We start from the raw sequence: 17,151 nt of genomic DNA, 5'->3' as shown, positions 1-17,151 counted from the left end.
TCCTTATTTTTCCCTCAAAAATTTGGGCAAAAAAGGTGTGCATTATACAGGGCAAAATACGGTATATTTGGATGCCTGTTAGATTTCTAAGTGGAGACATCATGTTGATAATGGCTCCGGAAGTCTGGAGATCAGGGGTATTCCCATTACCTTTTGCCGCATAATAAACTACCCCAAAACTTAAGAGGCTTGAAACAGCGATGATGCGTTCTTTCTTACAATTCCGTGGCAATTCTGCTCAGCTTGGCAGTTCGGCTCTATGTGGCATCCCACTGGGGTCTCACCTGGCCGCACTCAGCTGATGGCTGGGCTGAGAAGGAAGGTGCAAGGTAGCTTCACTCACATGTCTGACATGGTGTTCCACATATGGCCACTCCGTGTGGTTAGCTTGGGCTTCCTCGCAGCAGGGGGTCATGGGGAGTCAGCTCCCCGTTGGCACACAGTTGCAGGGGCAAGAACCAACGGTATGCAGTGCGCTGTGCTGCCCAGCGAGTTTTGGATAACGTGGTCCGAGCGTAGCTGAGGTAAGCTAGGCTAGGGCATGATATCTGGCAGCTTAGCTGTATTAAATGCGTTTTCCCTGAAGAGTTTTCAATTTAACGATGGATTTATTGGGAGGTAACCCCACTGTAGGTGAAGGAGCATCTGTATACATACACTTCCCTTTACACAACTGGAGAGAAAGACACCCTTTTGGTAGTGTTCTCAGATGTGTGAGAACATACCTTTTCCAGAAACCCAGCAATCCTCTCCTGGAGTTTCACTTGGGTTGAATTTGGGTAACAAGTGCAATGCCGAACCAATTCCTGTGGTCCATGAAGTACCATAGGCTGACTGGCTGTGGCAAAAGGGAATAAATCCCGATCGGTCGGGACCATGTAAGGCTCTCCTGCTGCTGGGCAGTCATCTGCCCCTGAAGCACATCGCAGGTACTGGGGAAGGCGGGAAGGGGAAAGGAAGGAATTAATGCTGAGTAGATTACTAAGAATATCCACTTCTTACTGAGCTGTCATGAAGATCAAATGGGAACTGCGAGGATGCACTGCCTTTTCTTTTTAAAAAGTTTCTTGGAGGTAGAGATAGAGAAGAAAGCTGGGGAGAGAACGGTTGATAAGGGAGGGATATGAAGAAAGAGAGATTTGGAGGAAGAGTACCAGAGTTAAATGACGAAACAGCAGAGGAGGTTGGGACTGGAGTTGATGTATGCATGTAAACAGAACATACCTGCCTGAATTCTCAACAAGAATTAAGAGTAATCTTATTCTGCCCTGTCTGGTGTAGCTGAGAGGATTGAGTGTGGGCCTGCGAACCAAAAGGTCACTAGTTCGATTCTTGTTCAGGGCACATGCCTGAATTGCGGGCCAGGTCCCCAGTGTGGGGCATGTGAGAGGCAACCACATATTAATGGTTCTGTCTGTCTCTTCTTCCCTTCTCTGTAAAAATAAACTCTCTTTTAAAAAATAGAGAAAACACCTCCCCCTCCCCCAAAAGTCTTATTCTGGTGCCTTATAAGCTCCCCTTCCCCAAGAGCTGATGAGGACCTGACGGGTTCATCTCTCTACCTGCCTACACTCAAAAATGTTCAATAGCTCCCAGCTGAGTGCCTGGCTACAGCTATCTGCCTCACCCTGGAATTCACGACTCTTCAGAGCATGAGTTCAGCTTGCCTTTGGCTGCATTTCTAATGACTGTCCCACATAAATCTATCCGAATCTATCCCTACACGTCCAGCCAAATGGGACTTTCAGGCGCTGCACACTGGCCCCCACACCTACTCTCCTCCCTGCCATTGTGCAGGCTTTTCCTTTGCTTTGAACGTTGCTCTTTCCTGGCCGACCTCTTCTCATCTTGAAGGCCAAGTTCAAATGCTTGTTCTCTTTCACTGGTCCTTGCGGCTCAAGTACTCATCTTGTCCTAAGTTGCACCCAGCGTTAGTTATGTGCTTGTGTAGATAGTCAGATTCTTGCGGACAGTGAAGGTCTCCTCCTCTATCCATGTTCATTCTTTATTTGCTCATTAAAAAGATTCCCAGCATCTACTGTACACTAGTGCACACAGAAGTGTGTAAGAAAAGCACTCAGTAAATACTGGCTGAGCTTAATGCTGTTGAAACGGGACTTGTGCTAGCTGACGGGATTCGGCAGTGGGGGTGACCTGTCCTAATGAACTGACATTCTCTGTTGTTGTTCTGTTCTGTGTAACCATATTTCCAAAATCCTATCTCAGTAGGCCTTGAACTCATATAAAGGCTGAGTTCCAATTGCCAAAGCAAAGACTTGAGATAACTTAATGAGACAGCTTACATATTGTTCAGGAAAAAAATATCTGCTCTTGAAATTGTGTCATTTCAGTGTTTATTCCAGAATCATACAAAGCACTATCACCTGTATTATTTAGCAGTGGCTTTCAAAACTTTATTACCATGACTCACAGGGAAAAAACGCCTTTATATCACCACCCAGGTTATAGATACTCATTCCTTCCTTCCTTCAACAAGTAGGTGCTGACCATCTACTGAAACAGTAATAACCAAAAAGGAAGGAAGAGAGGGAGGGGAGGGAGCGAGAGAGGGAGGGAAACAAAAATCCCTGCCTTCAGAGATCGTACACAATATGCACACTGGTGGAAGACACAATAAACAAATAAGTAAAACACACAAACACACAAACAGATTCATGGAACGACACCTCCCATTACCACATGCTGTCTCTCCGATGAAGTAGGAGTGTTCTGTTCTTGTATTACAGATGGGATGGAGTGACACATAGAGAGCTTAACCAAGCGAGTGGGGCAAATTCACCCACAATCTGAGGGAAGCAATAATGAAACTTCATCTCAGGACTTCTGACTGAGCCCACTGCTGCCCTTTCTGGCATCCTCTGTAGTCCGCTCCAGTGTCTCAGTGCCTACTTCTCTTTGATTATGAAATCCTGAGCTCTGCCTGGAGGAGCTCTTCCCTCCCGTGCCAGGTGAAGCCACGCCGATACTTCTGGCCTGTCTAGACTGCCGCGTGCTCCAGAATGCCTCTCGCACACCCCCACTGCGTTCTGGCTTCCTTGGCCATTACTGCTGCACCACAGTTGGCTGCTCTCCACTGTGACCTCCTTAGGGAGCAGGTGTCACTTACCATTTCCCCCCAAAGCATAGTGTTTTACAGAGCAGCTGTTAACCAATACATACGAAACGGAAGTGAATTTGAAAGTGACTTGGGTGGGAGGGAGTGTGTACTAGCCAGAACTGCAGATTTAGGCAGCATCTATTGAAAAGGCTAAGACACTAGAAAAGATATCACTGGAAAAAAGATCTCTTTAACCTAAGTTGTGAAAGTCACACATTAGTTAGAGGCTTTGATAGTATAAAAACCACAACCCAAATTTTCTATCTCCCTAGCATCAGGTAGATAGATTTAGAACCACGGATTTAGGTCGTGTATCACAAAGAACAGAAACTTAGTCAAATTAATTCAAGAAAATGAGGCCCACTATAAGGAAGCTGGAGAGACCTGAGGCAGGACAGGAGCCAGAGCCCCTGGGGAGCTCCTCAGCGGCAGGAGTAAGGGCACCTTTGCTGCAGTGGTGACCATGACAATGGGGACAGCTGCCACCTCACCAAATGAAGAAAATCAGTTCAAATCCTCAAGAGAAAGAATCTAAATGGCACAGCCAAGTCTAGAATTGTCTGCTCCTGCCATAGTTTGGGTAAGATGGGGCTATGTGGTTGGTGCAAATGTCTAGGGAAGGAGGGAGAAGAAACTTATTGGAAAGGGAGATGAACTCTGAGTAAATATTAACCCAGACTGGAATTTTAAGTTTTATCCTACCACTACAGAGGATGGGGACTCAAGGCCAAGGTGAGGTCAGTTATAAGCAGTTATATAAAATTCTGTATCTGTGATATAGTATAAAATATAATTTGAATCCTATTAAAAGTAAAATAAAGGAGATTTTAGCTAAATGACCTCTAAGTTTCAGGGACCTGCACATTATGAATTTATAAACATACAGGACCCAGCAGAAGTAACACCTGAGTGTGGTTGGCGGGATAATAATATGGGTGTAATAATTTATAGTTTTAATTTGAACATTGCACCTAAAATGTCATATGGTAAGTGATATTGTTACGTTACAGAATCACATGCTTATGATTTTGTAATAAAAGAGTTTGTAATAAAAAAGGGGGCGCTATTTGCACCAGACCCTGTATATCATGAAAACTGAATCCTCTAACCCATGGGTTGCAGACTTTATTTTGAATCAAGAGATTCTGGCTCTGTAGGACGAGGGAAGGCCGCGGGGATATTCAAATAAGCACTCCAGATTCTGTTTAAGATGCATCACGTTGAGAAACTGCTTAACCCAACTCCTTCCCCTTACAGTAATTAAAAAGGGGCTCAACTGCCATGTGTTTTTTAAGTAGAATAAAAGTGGACAGGAAAACCACGCAGGCACACCATTCATGTAGTAACACAAAATAAGAGCATGCATAAAATTTAAAACCACCACATTTCATGTAGCTGTTTTTAATAGCATTTAGTCACCTAATTTATAGTGGCATATTGGTTTATAAACGATGTGTCAGACTGACTAGTACCTTAGTCTTGGGTTTTCTTTTTAAGTTGAGAACAAGGACACTAGTTATGAGTTAAAGAGTATTATTTCAGGATGATATGTTGACTACAACTCAAAAGGTACACTGATATCAATTCTATAAACAGCAGATATGAATGTAACTTATTTAAGCCTTTTGGTTCACATTTTTTAAAAGCACCCTCATTTCTTTAAAGCTAAGTACTATAAATGGTTCTTAAAAGTCTATTGTGGACATGATATACTCGGTCCAACTATTTGGGAGCTTGGAGGAGTGAGTTTATGTGACCACCTAATTCGGAGTCTGATTTAGCCCTAAAATCAAACTGCATTACAAATAAGTTACAGCCACGGGTAGCATAACCAGTCTTCAAATACAGCTTCCAAAGCTCTCATCATCCTGCTTACCTCTTTTTTCCTTTCATCTGCACATACCTTTCTTTTAAAGGAGCAAAATGTATACGTTCACCGAAATTCTGAAAGTCACAGCTTGTATAGCACTGAACAATAGTAGCTTTGGCATTTGATGTTACAAAGTCAGTTTCTTTACAAATAATTTCCTCATTCTGGGTCCAGGCGAGGTAAAACAGGAAGAATAAGGTTCCCAAATGCGGAGTCTTGAGTTATGAAGTATCCAGACGAATGTGCATGTGCATGCTGGGAAAGTTTAAAAAAAAACAGCAATTAAGCTATTAAGACTCATAATTCTTCAACGAAGGCATTAAAATCACTTATCCTTTCTGAGTACTTGAGACCAAATTTACTTTTAAATGAGTTCTTGTGCTAATTTTGTTTAAATACACAGGAGATGGACAATAATAAAGAATTCATATTAACAAGTGCACAGGTACTCCTGGTGCACTTTCTCCCCAGTGATTCTTTCCATCAAAACCACAAATTACGTACTTTGATCCTTGAAGTGGGGGGAACTAGCAAGAATGGTCCCAAAGTACTCTGCTTTTGATCAACAGATCAGGAGCTTGAGAAAGAAGGGCAGCAGTTGGAAGGAGAAGAAGAAAACGGCAGCTGGATGTTGGGATGTAAATAACAGAACACCACCAGCGACTTCCTCTGTCACTAAAGAAAGGGGGACTGTTTTTAAGGTTGTCTAAAATGAGATTATCTTTAGATATCTCTTCTAATTCTGAGATCCTCAGGTTTAAAAGCATAGATAACAAAGTCTCTGGGAATCTTAAATTATCCATGATCAGTGGAATACCAGAACTGTTTATTATCATGAAGAAAATGTTTTTTAAACTGATAGATTATCACATTCCTATGGAAAAAGTTAGTCTTCAAACATTTTCTGCACAACACCGTGCAGACCATTAAAGAACCCACACAGCAGTAAACCGGCAAGACTATTAAAGGATACAATGGCACGACAAATTTGAAAATACCTGAGTAAACAGACACACTCACACTGTTAAACCAGCCAGTTCAGCATTTAAGATCACGCTGTCCATCCAAATATGCTAAACTCCTAAGCACAAGCGATCCCTTGCCAGGTACAGCACAGAATCAATCATGATCGTGTCAACACCATAACGGATATTTTCATTACTGCTGTATTGGTCCTTCAAGTCCTCTGGGCACAACTGAACATCAGCAACCACTGCAATTATGTGTGGAACACTTTTATTGATATTGCTCCACTGAAATAAATATAAAATGGGAATTGTGCTGGCTTCCAATGAGAAGGGAATCTCCAGTGAGACAAGGATGTCAGTTACACTTTGCTCACCTGCAAAGCTGCCTTCTGCTGGGCTGCAATGTGCTGCTGCTCGGCGTGATCCCGGAAGTCCTTATTAAGGGCAGGCCTTGAAAGGGCAATGCTGAAATGGGAATCTTTAGTTACTTGGCTGTTGGGGGTACACACTTCCTTAATTCTGAATCACATTTGTCATTATATAATACATAGGGGTAAAAAAAGACCTTCCAGAATACATTTTGCCTTCTCCCACTGTCTACATTAATGTAGAAATGAAGAAAGCCTGTGTTATTTACTGGGGCTTCAAATTATCTCCTTTTTATTGATGATTTGTGGTCCCCCACTTTCAAACAGACTTGAGGTACTCCGGTCTATCGTAAAGCTACATTTATGATGAAAACTGAAGAGCTGAATGTTTCAAGCAAGCAAAAAGACCCAGGGCAGAGGAACCTGGTGTGTCTGAAGAACTTAGAGTTCGGTAGGACTAGAGGTCAGGGCTGGAGGGGTGGGGGGGAAGTGGGTTGGCAAAATATGAGGCTGGGGAGGAAGGCAGGTGCCAGGATATGAAGTAAGTTAAGAAATGCAGACCTATCCTAGCAGGAGAGGAAGGCTCTGAGGAAGGTTACAAGCAGAGGAGTGACAGACCAGAAGCATCACATGACGGCTCGGAAAGACCACAGCCATGGCAGGCAGTACCGGTCCACTCCTCAACAACTGTGTATCTCTCTTCTTCCTTGCTAATGGAAAACCCAAACTTAGTTCAGTCCTCAGCGGTCCCACGCTTCAGGGCAGGCCCGGCTCCTCCCTCGGGGGGAGGGGGGGCGGTGACCTTCGGTGTAAGAAATGCCATAATCCTTGCTGGTTTCTGGCTTAGGCAAGAAAAAGGTACCTGATTCTAAGCAACTAGGTTTGATGGGTAGTCTGTTGGAAGGCGTCCGAGAATAGTTTCCTCACTTTTAAAAAAGGAACGTAGGCTAGGAACCTGCCGGCTTTTGCCTCTGTGGGTGGTCAGTGTGGAGGGGAGGCCGAGGACATGCGGTCGTATTGTGACCATTAGGGAGCTGCTGACCCGTGCAGAAGGCAGAAAGGGAAGATGGAGGACGCTGGTCACTGCTGACAGGCTGTGCCACTGCATCGGGCTGCTCTGAACCACCCTATCTTCACCGTCCCGCTTAACGTGTGTCCTAACCTTTACGGCAGCCCTGTCGGTTTTCTGAGAGAGTACAGGGAAGTTCCGCGAGGAAGGAGGTGTGGTGACTGAGGGCAGAAATGCCAGGACCAGGGCAATGAAGGGAAACAGACGGATCTGAGACGTTTCAAAGTGTAAACATAAGAGAAGGGTTAAGTGCTTGGAGATGAAGTGAAAGCGAATGATAAACAATTTAAGTTCACATTTCTGACTTTGATAACTAGTAGATCTGTACCACTTGCTGAGACAAGAAGCCAAAGAATATTAAGTAACTAGTTAAAGAGAGAGGGAAGGGAAGATGAGTTCAGTTTGGGGAATACAGGGTTTGAAATGCTTGTAGCCCACCCAAGTGGGTGTGTCCAGGAGGCAGCCTGGTGCTGGGGAGACAGGAGTATGTTAAAGGGGCAAATGTGTAAAAGTTTTGTACACGTAACTAACAGGCTGTGAAAGTGGATGCGACTCTCCAGGGAAAAGATGTAAAACAGAACTCTGGGGAACGTCAACATTCAAGAGATGGACAGTGGAGAAATGTTTGCTAAAGAAGGCAAGGTAGCAGAGTAACAGTGAGTGGAAGCCAAGGAAAGAGCACGTTAAGGAGAGAGTGATCAGTGCTGACAAATGACAGTAAGGTCTCTAACCAGAAAAGGACTTTGGTCTACTAGTTTTAGCCACAAGGAGGTTGCAAGTGGACTAGGCTCAAGCCTATTCTAGATGGAGGGAGGGGGACACCTGGTTCTCAGACTGTAGTAGGCTAGGAGTAAGTATGTGAGAAAGTAGAGGTAGTATAAGGTGGTGGGTGGATGGGATAATGAATCTGAGGGAAGAGGTTTAAGATGATAGAAACTGAATACTATACAATAAAGATCATTAAGCTATGTAAATTTACCTACTTTGCAGAATGCTTAAAAATGGGACAGTGGAGTAATTTCAGTAATAAATCAAAGTCATACAAAACCCTTTTTATAAAAGTACGTTGTAGGGAAAGTAAAATATTCTAATTAGAATTAAACTGTATAAAATTTAATCAATTAAATTGCCTAACTTTTTTCAAATCTAACCAGGAAACAAAACAACATGAATTTCAATGATAAAGAAACAAACCATTGCCAACCAACTTCAATTATTTTGCCCAAGATATTTTTTATATCGCTGAACATAAAAACCACATTATTCTTTAGTACCTAGCTCCAGGATGATTTGTTGAAGATTGGTTCTGCATTAGTAGTTTTCTTTTCTCTTTGTCCAGTTCGGCCAAGATTGCAACTCTATTTTTGTTTTGAAAACCTAAAAAAGAAAGGAGGGTTGGGAGAGGAGAGAGAGAAATAAAAAACATTTCAGAGCTATTTTATAAACCTAGGCCATCTAGAACCCGGAGAGCAAAACCCTCTTAGCATGATCGTGAACTCGCTGGTAAGCAGTTTCTTCGGATGGTTACTGTATCCTGCGGCCTGCTGCCCTCAATTTTAACAGCGTAACACATGGTATGTGCAAAGTGTAACAAAGACTCAGTTCCAAATAATGTTAACCACCAAGGGATGGGTGACAGCATTTGTTTTTTTAACACAATCTCTGAGGTCCCAAATGCTGCAGGGACCAACCTGCCCTGCTCAGTCAATCTCTGGCAGTAGAGATTTTCTTAGCTCTCAGATTTAGACCCCTCTGTGAAGGCCTCTTTCAAGGAAGGAAAAAGCATTAGATATACTCAGATCAAAATGATATTTCTTTTTCTCAACTGCTTTCATTCAAAATGACGCAATCTCTCGAGGAACAAGTGAAAGAATTGCAACTGACTGAAAAGCAATTCTGAGACAGAAATGGAGCGTAACTGACAGGGTACAAGAGGATGTGTGCTTTACCAACACTTAATACTGGGCTTGGTTCTGAGCTCCAAACTTACTGAAGATCTAGAGAAGAAGCTGCAAAGTCTTGGCCTAGAAGTAGTATTCGAAATGATTGAAAAATCGGAATTAAATGCCAATGTGTAAATACTGAGAAACTACATACAAAACATATACCCTGAGGTTTGCAGCATTTTCAGCTAAGTCTCGTGCCATCCCACTCCATCCCGCCCAGGACGCGAATCATTCCTTTGTCCAGGGCTCATGCTGTACATGCAGTAAGATACTTTGACAGAGAGAACACATCCACACAACTTTTATTACAGTGTATTGTTATAGCTGTTCTATTATCAGTTATCATGTTAATTTCTTACTGTGCCTAATTTATAGGTTAAACTTTATCACGGGTAGTACGTATAGGAAAAACATGTCATATACATAGGACTCAGTACTATCTGAGATTTCAGGCACCCAGGGGGTCTTGGAACATGTCCCCCACAAGTAAGGGGGGACTACTGTATTTTACAACCCACAGCTTTAGGCCTTTACATCAACTAATACTGAAGCAACTGATAATTCCCTTCATTTCATCAAGGCAATCTGTCAGAGGGGTTTAAAAATCAGATGCTATACAAATAAAGGCAATAAAAAAATAGTTCCAATGATGAAATAATTTCTTACAAATCTAGACCTCTAATAAGGGGGACCATCACAAACCATAAATATCAACTCATCTTTATACAATTAGGAATATTATATAAACATAATAACCAGTGTCAGAGAACTTTTATGTATTAAAGTTAAATTTATTAAATTGCCTATATCTGACCATTTTCTGCCTACAAAAACAACAGTTGCATGTAATTCACCAACTTTTGTAAAATTTAAATCACATGCCCCTCTGGGCTTGGTTAAGAAGGAATGCTCCTTAAAAAACCCACTCACGCCCAACAATCAGAGCACAGGCAGCTACAGTCAGCTCCCTACCACCGTGAAAATTAAGTGTGAAAAGAAGTGACGATGGGCTCTAAATTAACATATGATTTCTAAATTAATACAGTTGCTTTGACTGCCAATGCTCTTAGTCCACTAAGGAAGGCTATGTTACTGTCAAGTTACTTACTACCCAGTGGTTGGCCTGTTATCCCAATAAACAAATAAACTACTATAAATGATCCGATAATATATTAGGTGGGAAATTTAGAATATGGGTATTACTGATTTTATACCCTAGAAGGTTCCCTAAAAGAGAAGTAATACAAATTAAGGAAAGATTCTTACAGAAGGATAGGTATGTACCGGAATGTATTATTTAAAGGAATCCAACAGTGAACTCTTTGTGAAGTAGAGAATGCTTTGCAAGGGAAGCTGGTACTCTCCCCTCTGTATATATGATGTTGCAAATATTTAAGGCAAATCACACCACTAGCTGCATTTTCAACTATAGGACAAGACTTTTTTTCCTTTTTTCAGAAGAGACTTATGCATTTTTAGAAGAGAATTATGTAATTACATCTTTTTAGAGATTTAGAGATACTATAAATATAAAATAGAAAATTCTTGAAAAGCAAATTAAAATATCTGAAAAAGTCTAAATTATATGAGCAAAAAAATCACCACATCGGAAAGGAATGAATTGCTGTTTACAGAAATATAAATTCCCTCAAGATTAATTTGTTCACAAGAAAATACTTTAGTCCTGGCCAGTATGGCTCACTTGTTTGGAGTGCCATCTGTAAACCAAAGGGTCACGGGTTCGATTCCAGGTCAGGGCACATACCTAGGATGGGGATTTGGTCCCCAGTTGGGGCCCCGTGCAAGAGGCAACTGATCAATGTTTCCCTCTCACATCCATGTTTCTTTCCCTCTCTCTCTCCCTCCCTTCCCCTCTCTCTGAAATCAATAAGCATGTCCTCAGGTGAGGATAAAAAAAAAAAAGAAAGAAAAGAAAATGTTTTATACTATCCTCCATTAAAAGGAGCCAGGGTTCTCAGAAAGTACTAGTTCCATGTCTTAGAGCAAAAACATAATCAAGATGGGCCTGGAATATCTTATCAGAAAGCAAGACTTTTTTTAAAGGCTCAGGATAGCACTCAAAGATCAAAGAAGCCAGTTTGAGATTAGCCAGGCTGTCACAAATAGAACATTAAAGAGAATAATAATTATAGCTAAATGGAACAGATTGAATCTATGATAAGCTATAAATTCATAGACACAAAAAGGAAAGTTAAAGTACATAAAAAGACAGTTGTAAAAAGGAGTGAAAATAATAGTTACTATGTTAATAATGAAGTAAACATTTAGGTGTCTTGTTTCCCCTAATAAGTATATGTCCATTTATAAAGTATAGCTGTGACCTTTCTTGTTTAGATGCAGGAGGAACGGGTAGATACAAGGAACTGTAGCTAAGCTAAAAAGTTCCAGAAAAGCAAGTTAGGCATCACTGCGACAGTCTTAATTCAGAGGCAGCATACCTTAGTACAAGCCTGAGGGGTAAATCTGCTTTCCTTCTGGACCACAGGTGGTTAAGGTAAGACTTCTGCTTGGGTCTGAGGTCAAACAAGACAAGCTCCCAGGAGCTCTGCCACCCACTTCCTATACAGCACCCTGAAACCACAACTAAGAGCACCCAGAGTGGCCCCAGATCCACGTTCCCACCACTTGATCTGCAGGGTTTATAGTTTTTCTACAAGCATTTTGAGATAATTATAAAATAATCAGAGAAGAATTTACTTGCTTTACTCAGAATTTTACCGGGTTTCTCTGTGTATCTGAAATCGGGTTAGACCAACCCAGCTGCCACCACGTGACCACAGGACTTCGATGTCATCAAGAATGAGAGACTCAACATAGTAATAGTACTTGGGACAAATTCCAGTTTGACAATCTACCTTTACATGTTACTTACTGAAAATGTTACTTCAGGCAAATAATGTTTCTATACTACGATGGACACTAAGAATATGAGACTTCAGTAACTTGTCTGCCAAGAGCTTATGCAACCCGGCAGGCCTGATTACTACTCCGCTGTAACAGAAGACTAGATCCAAAAGTGGGCTTAGAGAACACAATGGGATCCTGTCCTCTGCACCATAGACAGTAATATAATGCAGGGATCAAGATTTTTTCTGTCACTGTTCTTTCAGTTATCACTGTAAGACAGTTATGGCACCTGACATTCAATCTCCAAAATAAGTAGTCCCTGTATGCATAAACAGTACGGAGATAATTTGATGTAGAGAGTAAAATGCCAGACATACAAATAAAAATTCACAATTTTCATTGTGAGTATGGGAGTCTCTAGAATGTGATACTGACTCCCTCTGCTGGTGGCTAACTGCAGCAGCTCCCTGGCACCAACAAATTGACAAAAGAGTAATATAACAAAAGCCAAAGTGGCTTTGACTGTGTTTCCCAGTGGATCTGACTAGGGTTGAAAGGCAACACTGAAAATGACTGCATTTTATTGCAACTGCTAAAAAAGGAGTAACTAGCAAATCGTAAACTTCGTTTCTGTTAGAATGAAGAGATAATTTAAAATTTTATTTTCATTTGGTCTGCATTGTGATTTCTAGCAGCATATTTTCAAAATAGACTTCTCTTAGTTTTCATTTTTGTTTAAATTATTTTTGATCTGAGTCCTTACAACTTGGAAAAAAAAGAGGTCAAAGACCATAGGGGAATGTTAACCTGTGATTTAGAGAACAGAACACGGAGCCCAGCAATGAACAGCAGCCGGAAGCTGACATGAACGGGCAGATTCAGCTGCTGCCCGACACAAGGGAGGCAAGAGTCTGAGCTGAGTTGAGCCAAACCGACTGCTAGAAGAGCAATCACATTTCAGGGGAAAACAACAACATCCAGAGTCACTACGATGTGTTAGAATATCCAGTATCCAACAACAAATCACTGAGCATGGTAAGAAAAAGGCAAAGGTGATCCATACTAAAAAAAAAAAAAAAAATGCAGTCAACAGAAACCAGCTCCGAGATGAAGCAGATAATGCAATTACCAATGACAAAGAACCTGTATCTGGACTCTAAAAAGCCTTTAAAATAAACAGCCCAGTTTTTCAAAAATAAGTAAAAGATGTGAACAAACACTTCACAGCACAAGAGATTTACCATGACCAATGAGTACATCAAAAAGTTGCTCAACATCTGGCATCAGGGAAGTGTAAGTTTAATACTACAATGAGATGTCACTTCGCACCCCTGAGAATGGCTCCGAAAGACAGCCTGTGCTGTGTGTGGAGCAGCCAGAATTCCCACAGTTTGCTGGAGGGAATGGAGACGGTGCAACCACTTTGGGAAAAGGTTTGCCAGTTACTACACAGTGAGCTGCCCCATCCCTAGGCATTTATCCAAATGGCTACAAAAAGGGCGTACAGCAAATATTCAAAGCAGCTTTATTCGCAATGGCCCAAACTGCAACAACCCCAAAGCCTCCCCACAGGAGAATGAATAAATGAGTTGGGGTGAAGTCATACCACAGAACCCCCAACTCGAAAGAAAGGTACGACTGGTGCGCGTGGCACAACATGGGGGAGTGTCACAGACAGTGGAGGGAGTGCGAGAGGCCGGACACGACCGAGTGCACACTTCATGGTTCCACGGACATGGAGTTTAAGTTAAGGCAAAGCTGAGACTGTTTTAAAAATCAGAAAAGATCAGAACAGAGATGAGTAATAAAAAAAATATGGTGAGTTAAATAGGAGTTTGCTTCAAGTTTTCAGGTAGGAAACTACTTACAAAGTAGAATTTAATACTTTATAGATATAGACATTAGATTTTACCTTTTAAAACTTACTTTTTAGTAAAAACGTCTTTAGGATGTGTCTAACTTGATTTGTTTTAGAGAGCTAGCGCAACACAGGTGAAATGTGTATGAAAGTTTTCAGAGCAAATGAAGATAAGGTGTGCATGTAGCTTAGTGACATTATAACTTCTTTAAAAGTGTTCTGAAATCAAGTAAAAGAGCAAGTGAAAACAGATTTTAGAGGAGGACCTAAGGTTTATGATGAGAATAATCTTAACATATTAAAATACAGGATTAACAGCTCTTAAAGATGTTATATATCTGATACAGTGTCGGACCTGCTTCAAATATGGGGTTTTACTTTGCTGTCTGCTTTTTATTCTAGCTACAGTAACTGCCTAATGCCAAATTTTCTATTGAAATACATTTACGACATGAGGAAAAAGTTCCTACGAATGCAATCAGTCCCAGCATGCCATTACCTTGTCCTGAAGAGTTTGCTGCCATCTTCCCACCTCTGTCTTAACCGTTCGGTGGCAACTGCACGGCACTTTACAATCACCTGTAACAATGTGTACATCCATGAAAAAATGCACCATACTTGAATAACAATTTAAACGTTGTCAGGAACAGCTAGCCGTCCTACTAGGAAACGTTTGCACTTTCTTCATCTCTTCAGAAACATACTTCTGAAAAGAACACAGACCTAAATCACAAACAAACTCTGCAAGCTCCTCAAGTATTTAATTAGAGCACGAGGGGTAAATGTTTATTCTTGCTGATGTTGATGCAACATTTAGCATTACTGTCTTTAATACGACATTAGGCTGTTCAGCAAATACTACCACATGTATCAGCCGACAACATCAATACGATCACAGAGTTAGGAAGAAAAATCATTCATCTACGGTGCCTTTCGATTCACTTGGAAAATGTACCCAGTATATAAAGAACTCATCCGACTCAACACCAGGAAGACAAACAATCCAATTAAAAAATGGGCCAAGCGCCTGAACAGACACTTCTCCAAGGAAGACATACAGAGGGCCCAGAGACATATGAAAAGATGCTCAGCATCACTAGCCATCAGAGAAATGCAAATTAAAACCACAATGAGGTACCATCTCACACCAGTCAGAGTGGCCAACATAAACAAATCCACAAATGTTGGAGAGGATGCGGAGAAAAGGGAACCCTAGTGCACTGTTGGTGGGATTGCAGACTGGTGTAGCTACTGTGGAAAACAGTATGGAATTTCCTCCAGAAAACTAAAAATGGAATTGCCCTTTGACCCAGGAATTCTGCTGCTGGGATTATACCCTAAGAGCCCTGAAACACCAATCCAAAAGAACTTATTCACCCCAATGTTCATAGCAGCACAATTTACAATAGCCAAGTGCTAGAAGCAACATAAGTGCCCACGAGTAAATGAGTGTATCAAAAAAGCTGTGGTACATTTACAAATAGAATTCTATGCAGCAGAAAGAAAGAAGGAAGTCCTACCCTTCCTGACAGCGTGGATGGATCTCCAGAGCATTAGGCTAAGTGAAATAAGGCAGTTGTTGAAAGAGACCATGTGGTCTCACCTACAAGAGGAATCTAATGAACAAAATAGAACCACAAGCGCGGAAACATGGAACAGACTGACAGCGACCAGAGGGGAGGGGGGAGGGGGATAAAGGTGGAAAGAACAGGAAGGGACTAGACGAAGAGCATGTGTGAGTGACCCACAGGCACGGACAACAGTGTGGGGGTTGGCTGTGGGAGTGAGGGGTGAGCTGGGCAGAGGAGGGCAAAAGGGAAAAAACTGGGACAACTGAAATAAAATAACAATAAAAGTTTTTTAAAAATGGAAAAAGAAACGTACCCAGCAAAAACTGTGCACACTGAAAGCTAAAAAGGAAACGAAGGGAGATCCCAAATAAGTAACACCCTAGTCCTGCCCCCTGGGGACATATAATAGGAGGGAAAACACAGTCTCATTCAAGCAACCACACTAAAAAAGTTTAACAAACGCGCTCTTTAACAGGCGGAAACACAGCTCTGGAAGCACAGAGGAGCTGGTTCCTGACGTGATGAGGGAGGCCTTCGGGGGAGCCCGGGAAAGCTCGGGCACTCGCAAACTGACGTCGGTTTTGAGCAAACTATGGTCAGGCATCTCCTGCAGCTGAAGCAAGGGGCTAGCGAAGCCGGGTTGTGAGGGCGCATCGGGTGAAGGTCAACGTCAGTCAGGGACGTGAAAGGGCTGGACCTGCACCCCAGAAGGGTCCTCGCAGGTAGGCGTGGATGGCAGACGGGGCGGGGGCTGCGGCCGAGAGGAAAGGAGCGGTGAGAAACTTTGGGAAGCGAGGACAGCGGAGAGGCCAGTGCCCAGTGGCAACAGGGACAACGGCAGCAGGTCAGCCCTGGAGCCACACACCTCCGCCCCCCGGCGCCGCCAGGCGGCCCTACTTACCGGGTGTACGCGTGCGCGCCCGCGAGAGCCTCGCCGCCCGATCGCGCTCTCCAAGGGGGCGCGACCACTTAAAGACCGGCAAACCTCGCCCAACGTGCGGCTCTACAACCTTCCCGCCCCCGCGGCACTTCCGCCTTCTGATGACGTATCCGAGGCAGCGGAAGTCCCGCCTCCCACCCGAATCAAACAGCCGCAGCCCGAAACGATTCGTATTTTACTGCCGCCTCAGTGCCCAGGCCAGTTTCCTTCCGAAGAGTGACAGCCAAAGAGGCTCATGGGAGATGCAGGCTGCACTTGGGGGGCGGTGCCTGAGTGGGCGGGGCGCAATGACGTATCCTGCCGGCTCAGCAAGTTAGGGGCGGGGAAGAGACCGACTGGGTCCCTAGCACCTTCTGGTGACCCTTTCCCCGAGGTCACTGCCTGGAGAGAAGCCACCCCCAGGCTGGTTCAGCGACGGCCTGGATACTCTGACCGGCACTAAGTCGCAGCTGCTGCCGGAGCTCAGGGGGCGCGTCTCCACCGGGTGGGCTCCCTTTCAAACTATAACACCTCCCTCAGGTTGCAGGTCCACACGCACAAATCCCCGGAATATTTTTCTTTTCTATAGTTTGCAT

The 17,151-nt window shown here is 42.9% G+C and overlaps 1 protein-coding gene across 1 annotated transcript; it reads right to left on the bottom strand.

Moving 5' to 3' along the window:
• Positions 1-2,047: 2,047 nt before the first annotated feature.
• On the bottom strand, positions 2,048-16,694 carry INIP (INTS3 and NABP interacting protein). The gene is made up of 5 exons (XM_024562260.3): positions 16,538-16,694; positions 14,565-14,644; positions 8,668-8,770; positions 6,331-6,421; positions 2,048-5,243 (listed from the first exon to the last, which is right to left on the bottom strand). Exons 2-5 carry the CDS (start codon positions 14,587-14,589, stop codon positions 5,148-5,150), a joined length of 315 nt encoding a protein of 104 aa, XP_024418028.1. The 5' UTR covers positions 14,590-14,644; positions 16,538-16,694; the 3' UTR covers positions 2,048-5,147.
• Between the last annotated feature and the right edge of the window lie 457 nt (positions 16,695-17,151).

Source organism: Desmodus rotundus, chromosome 1 (assembly GCF_022682495.2).
Source record: "Desmodus rotundus isolate HL8 chromosome 1, HLdesRot8A.1, whole genome shotgun sequence".
NCBI lineage: Eukaryota > Metazoa > Chordata > Mammalia > Chiroptera > Phyllostomidae > Desmodus > Desmodus rotundus.
The sequence above is the reverse complement of the archived record's forward strand: the minus strand, read 5'-3'. Positions and strand labels throughout refer to the sequence as shown.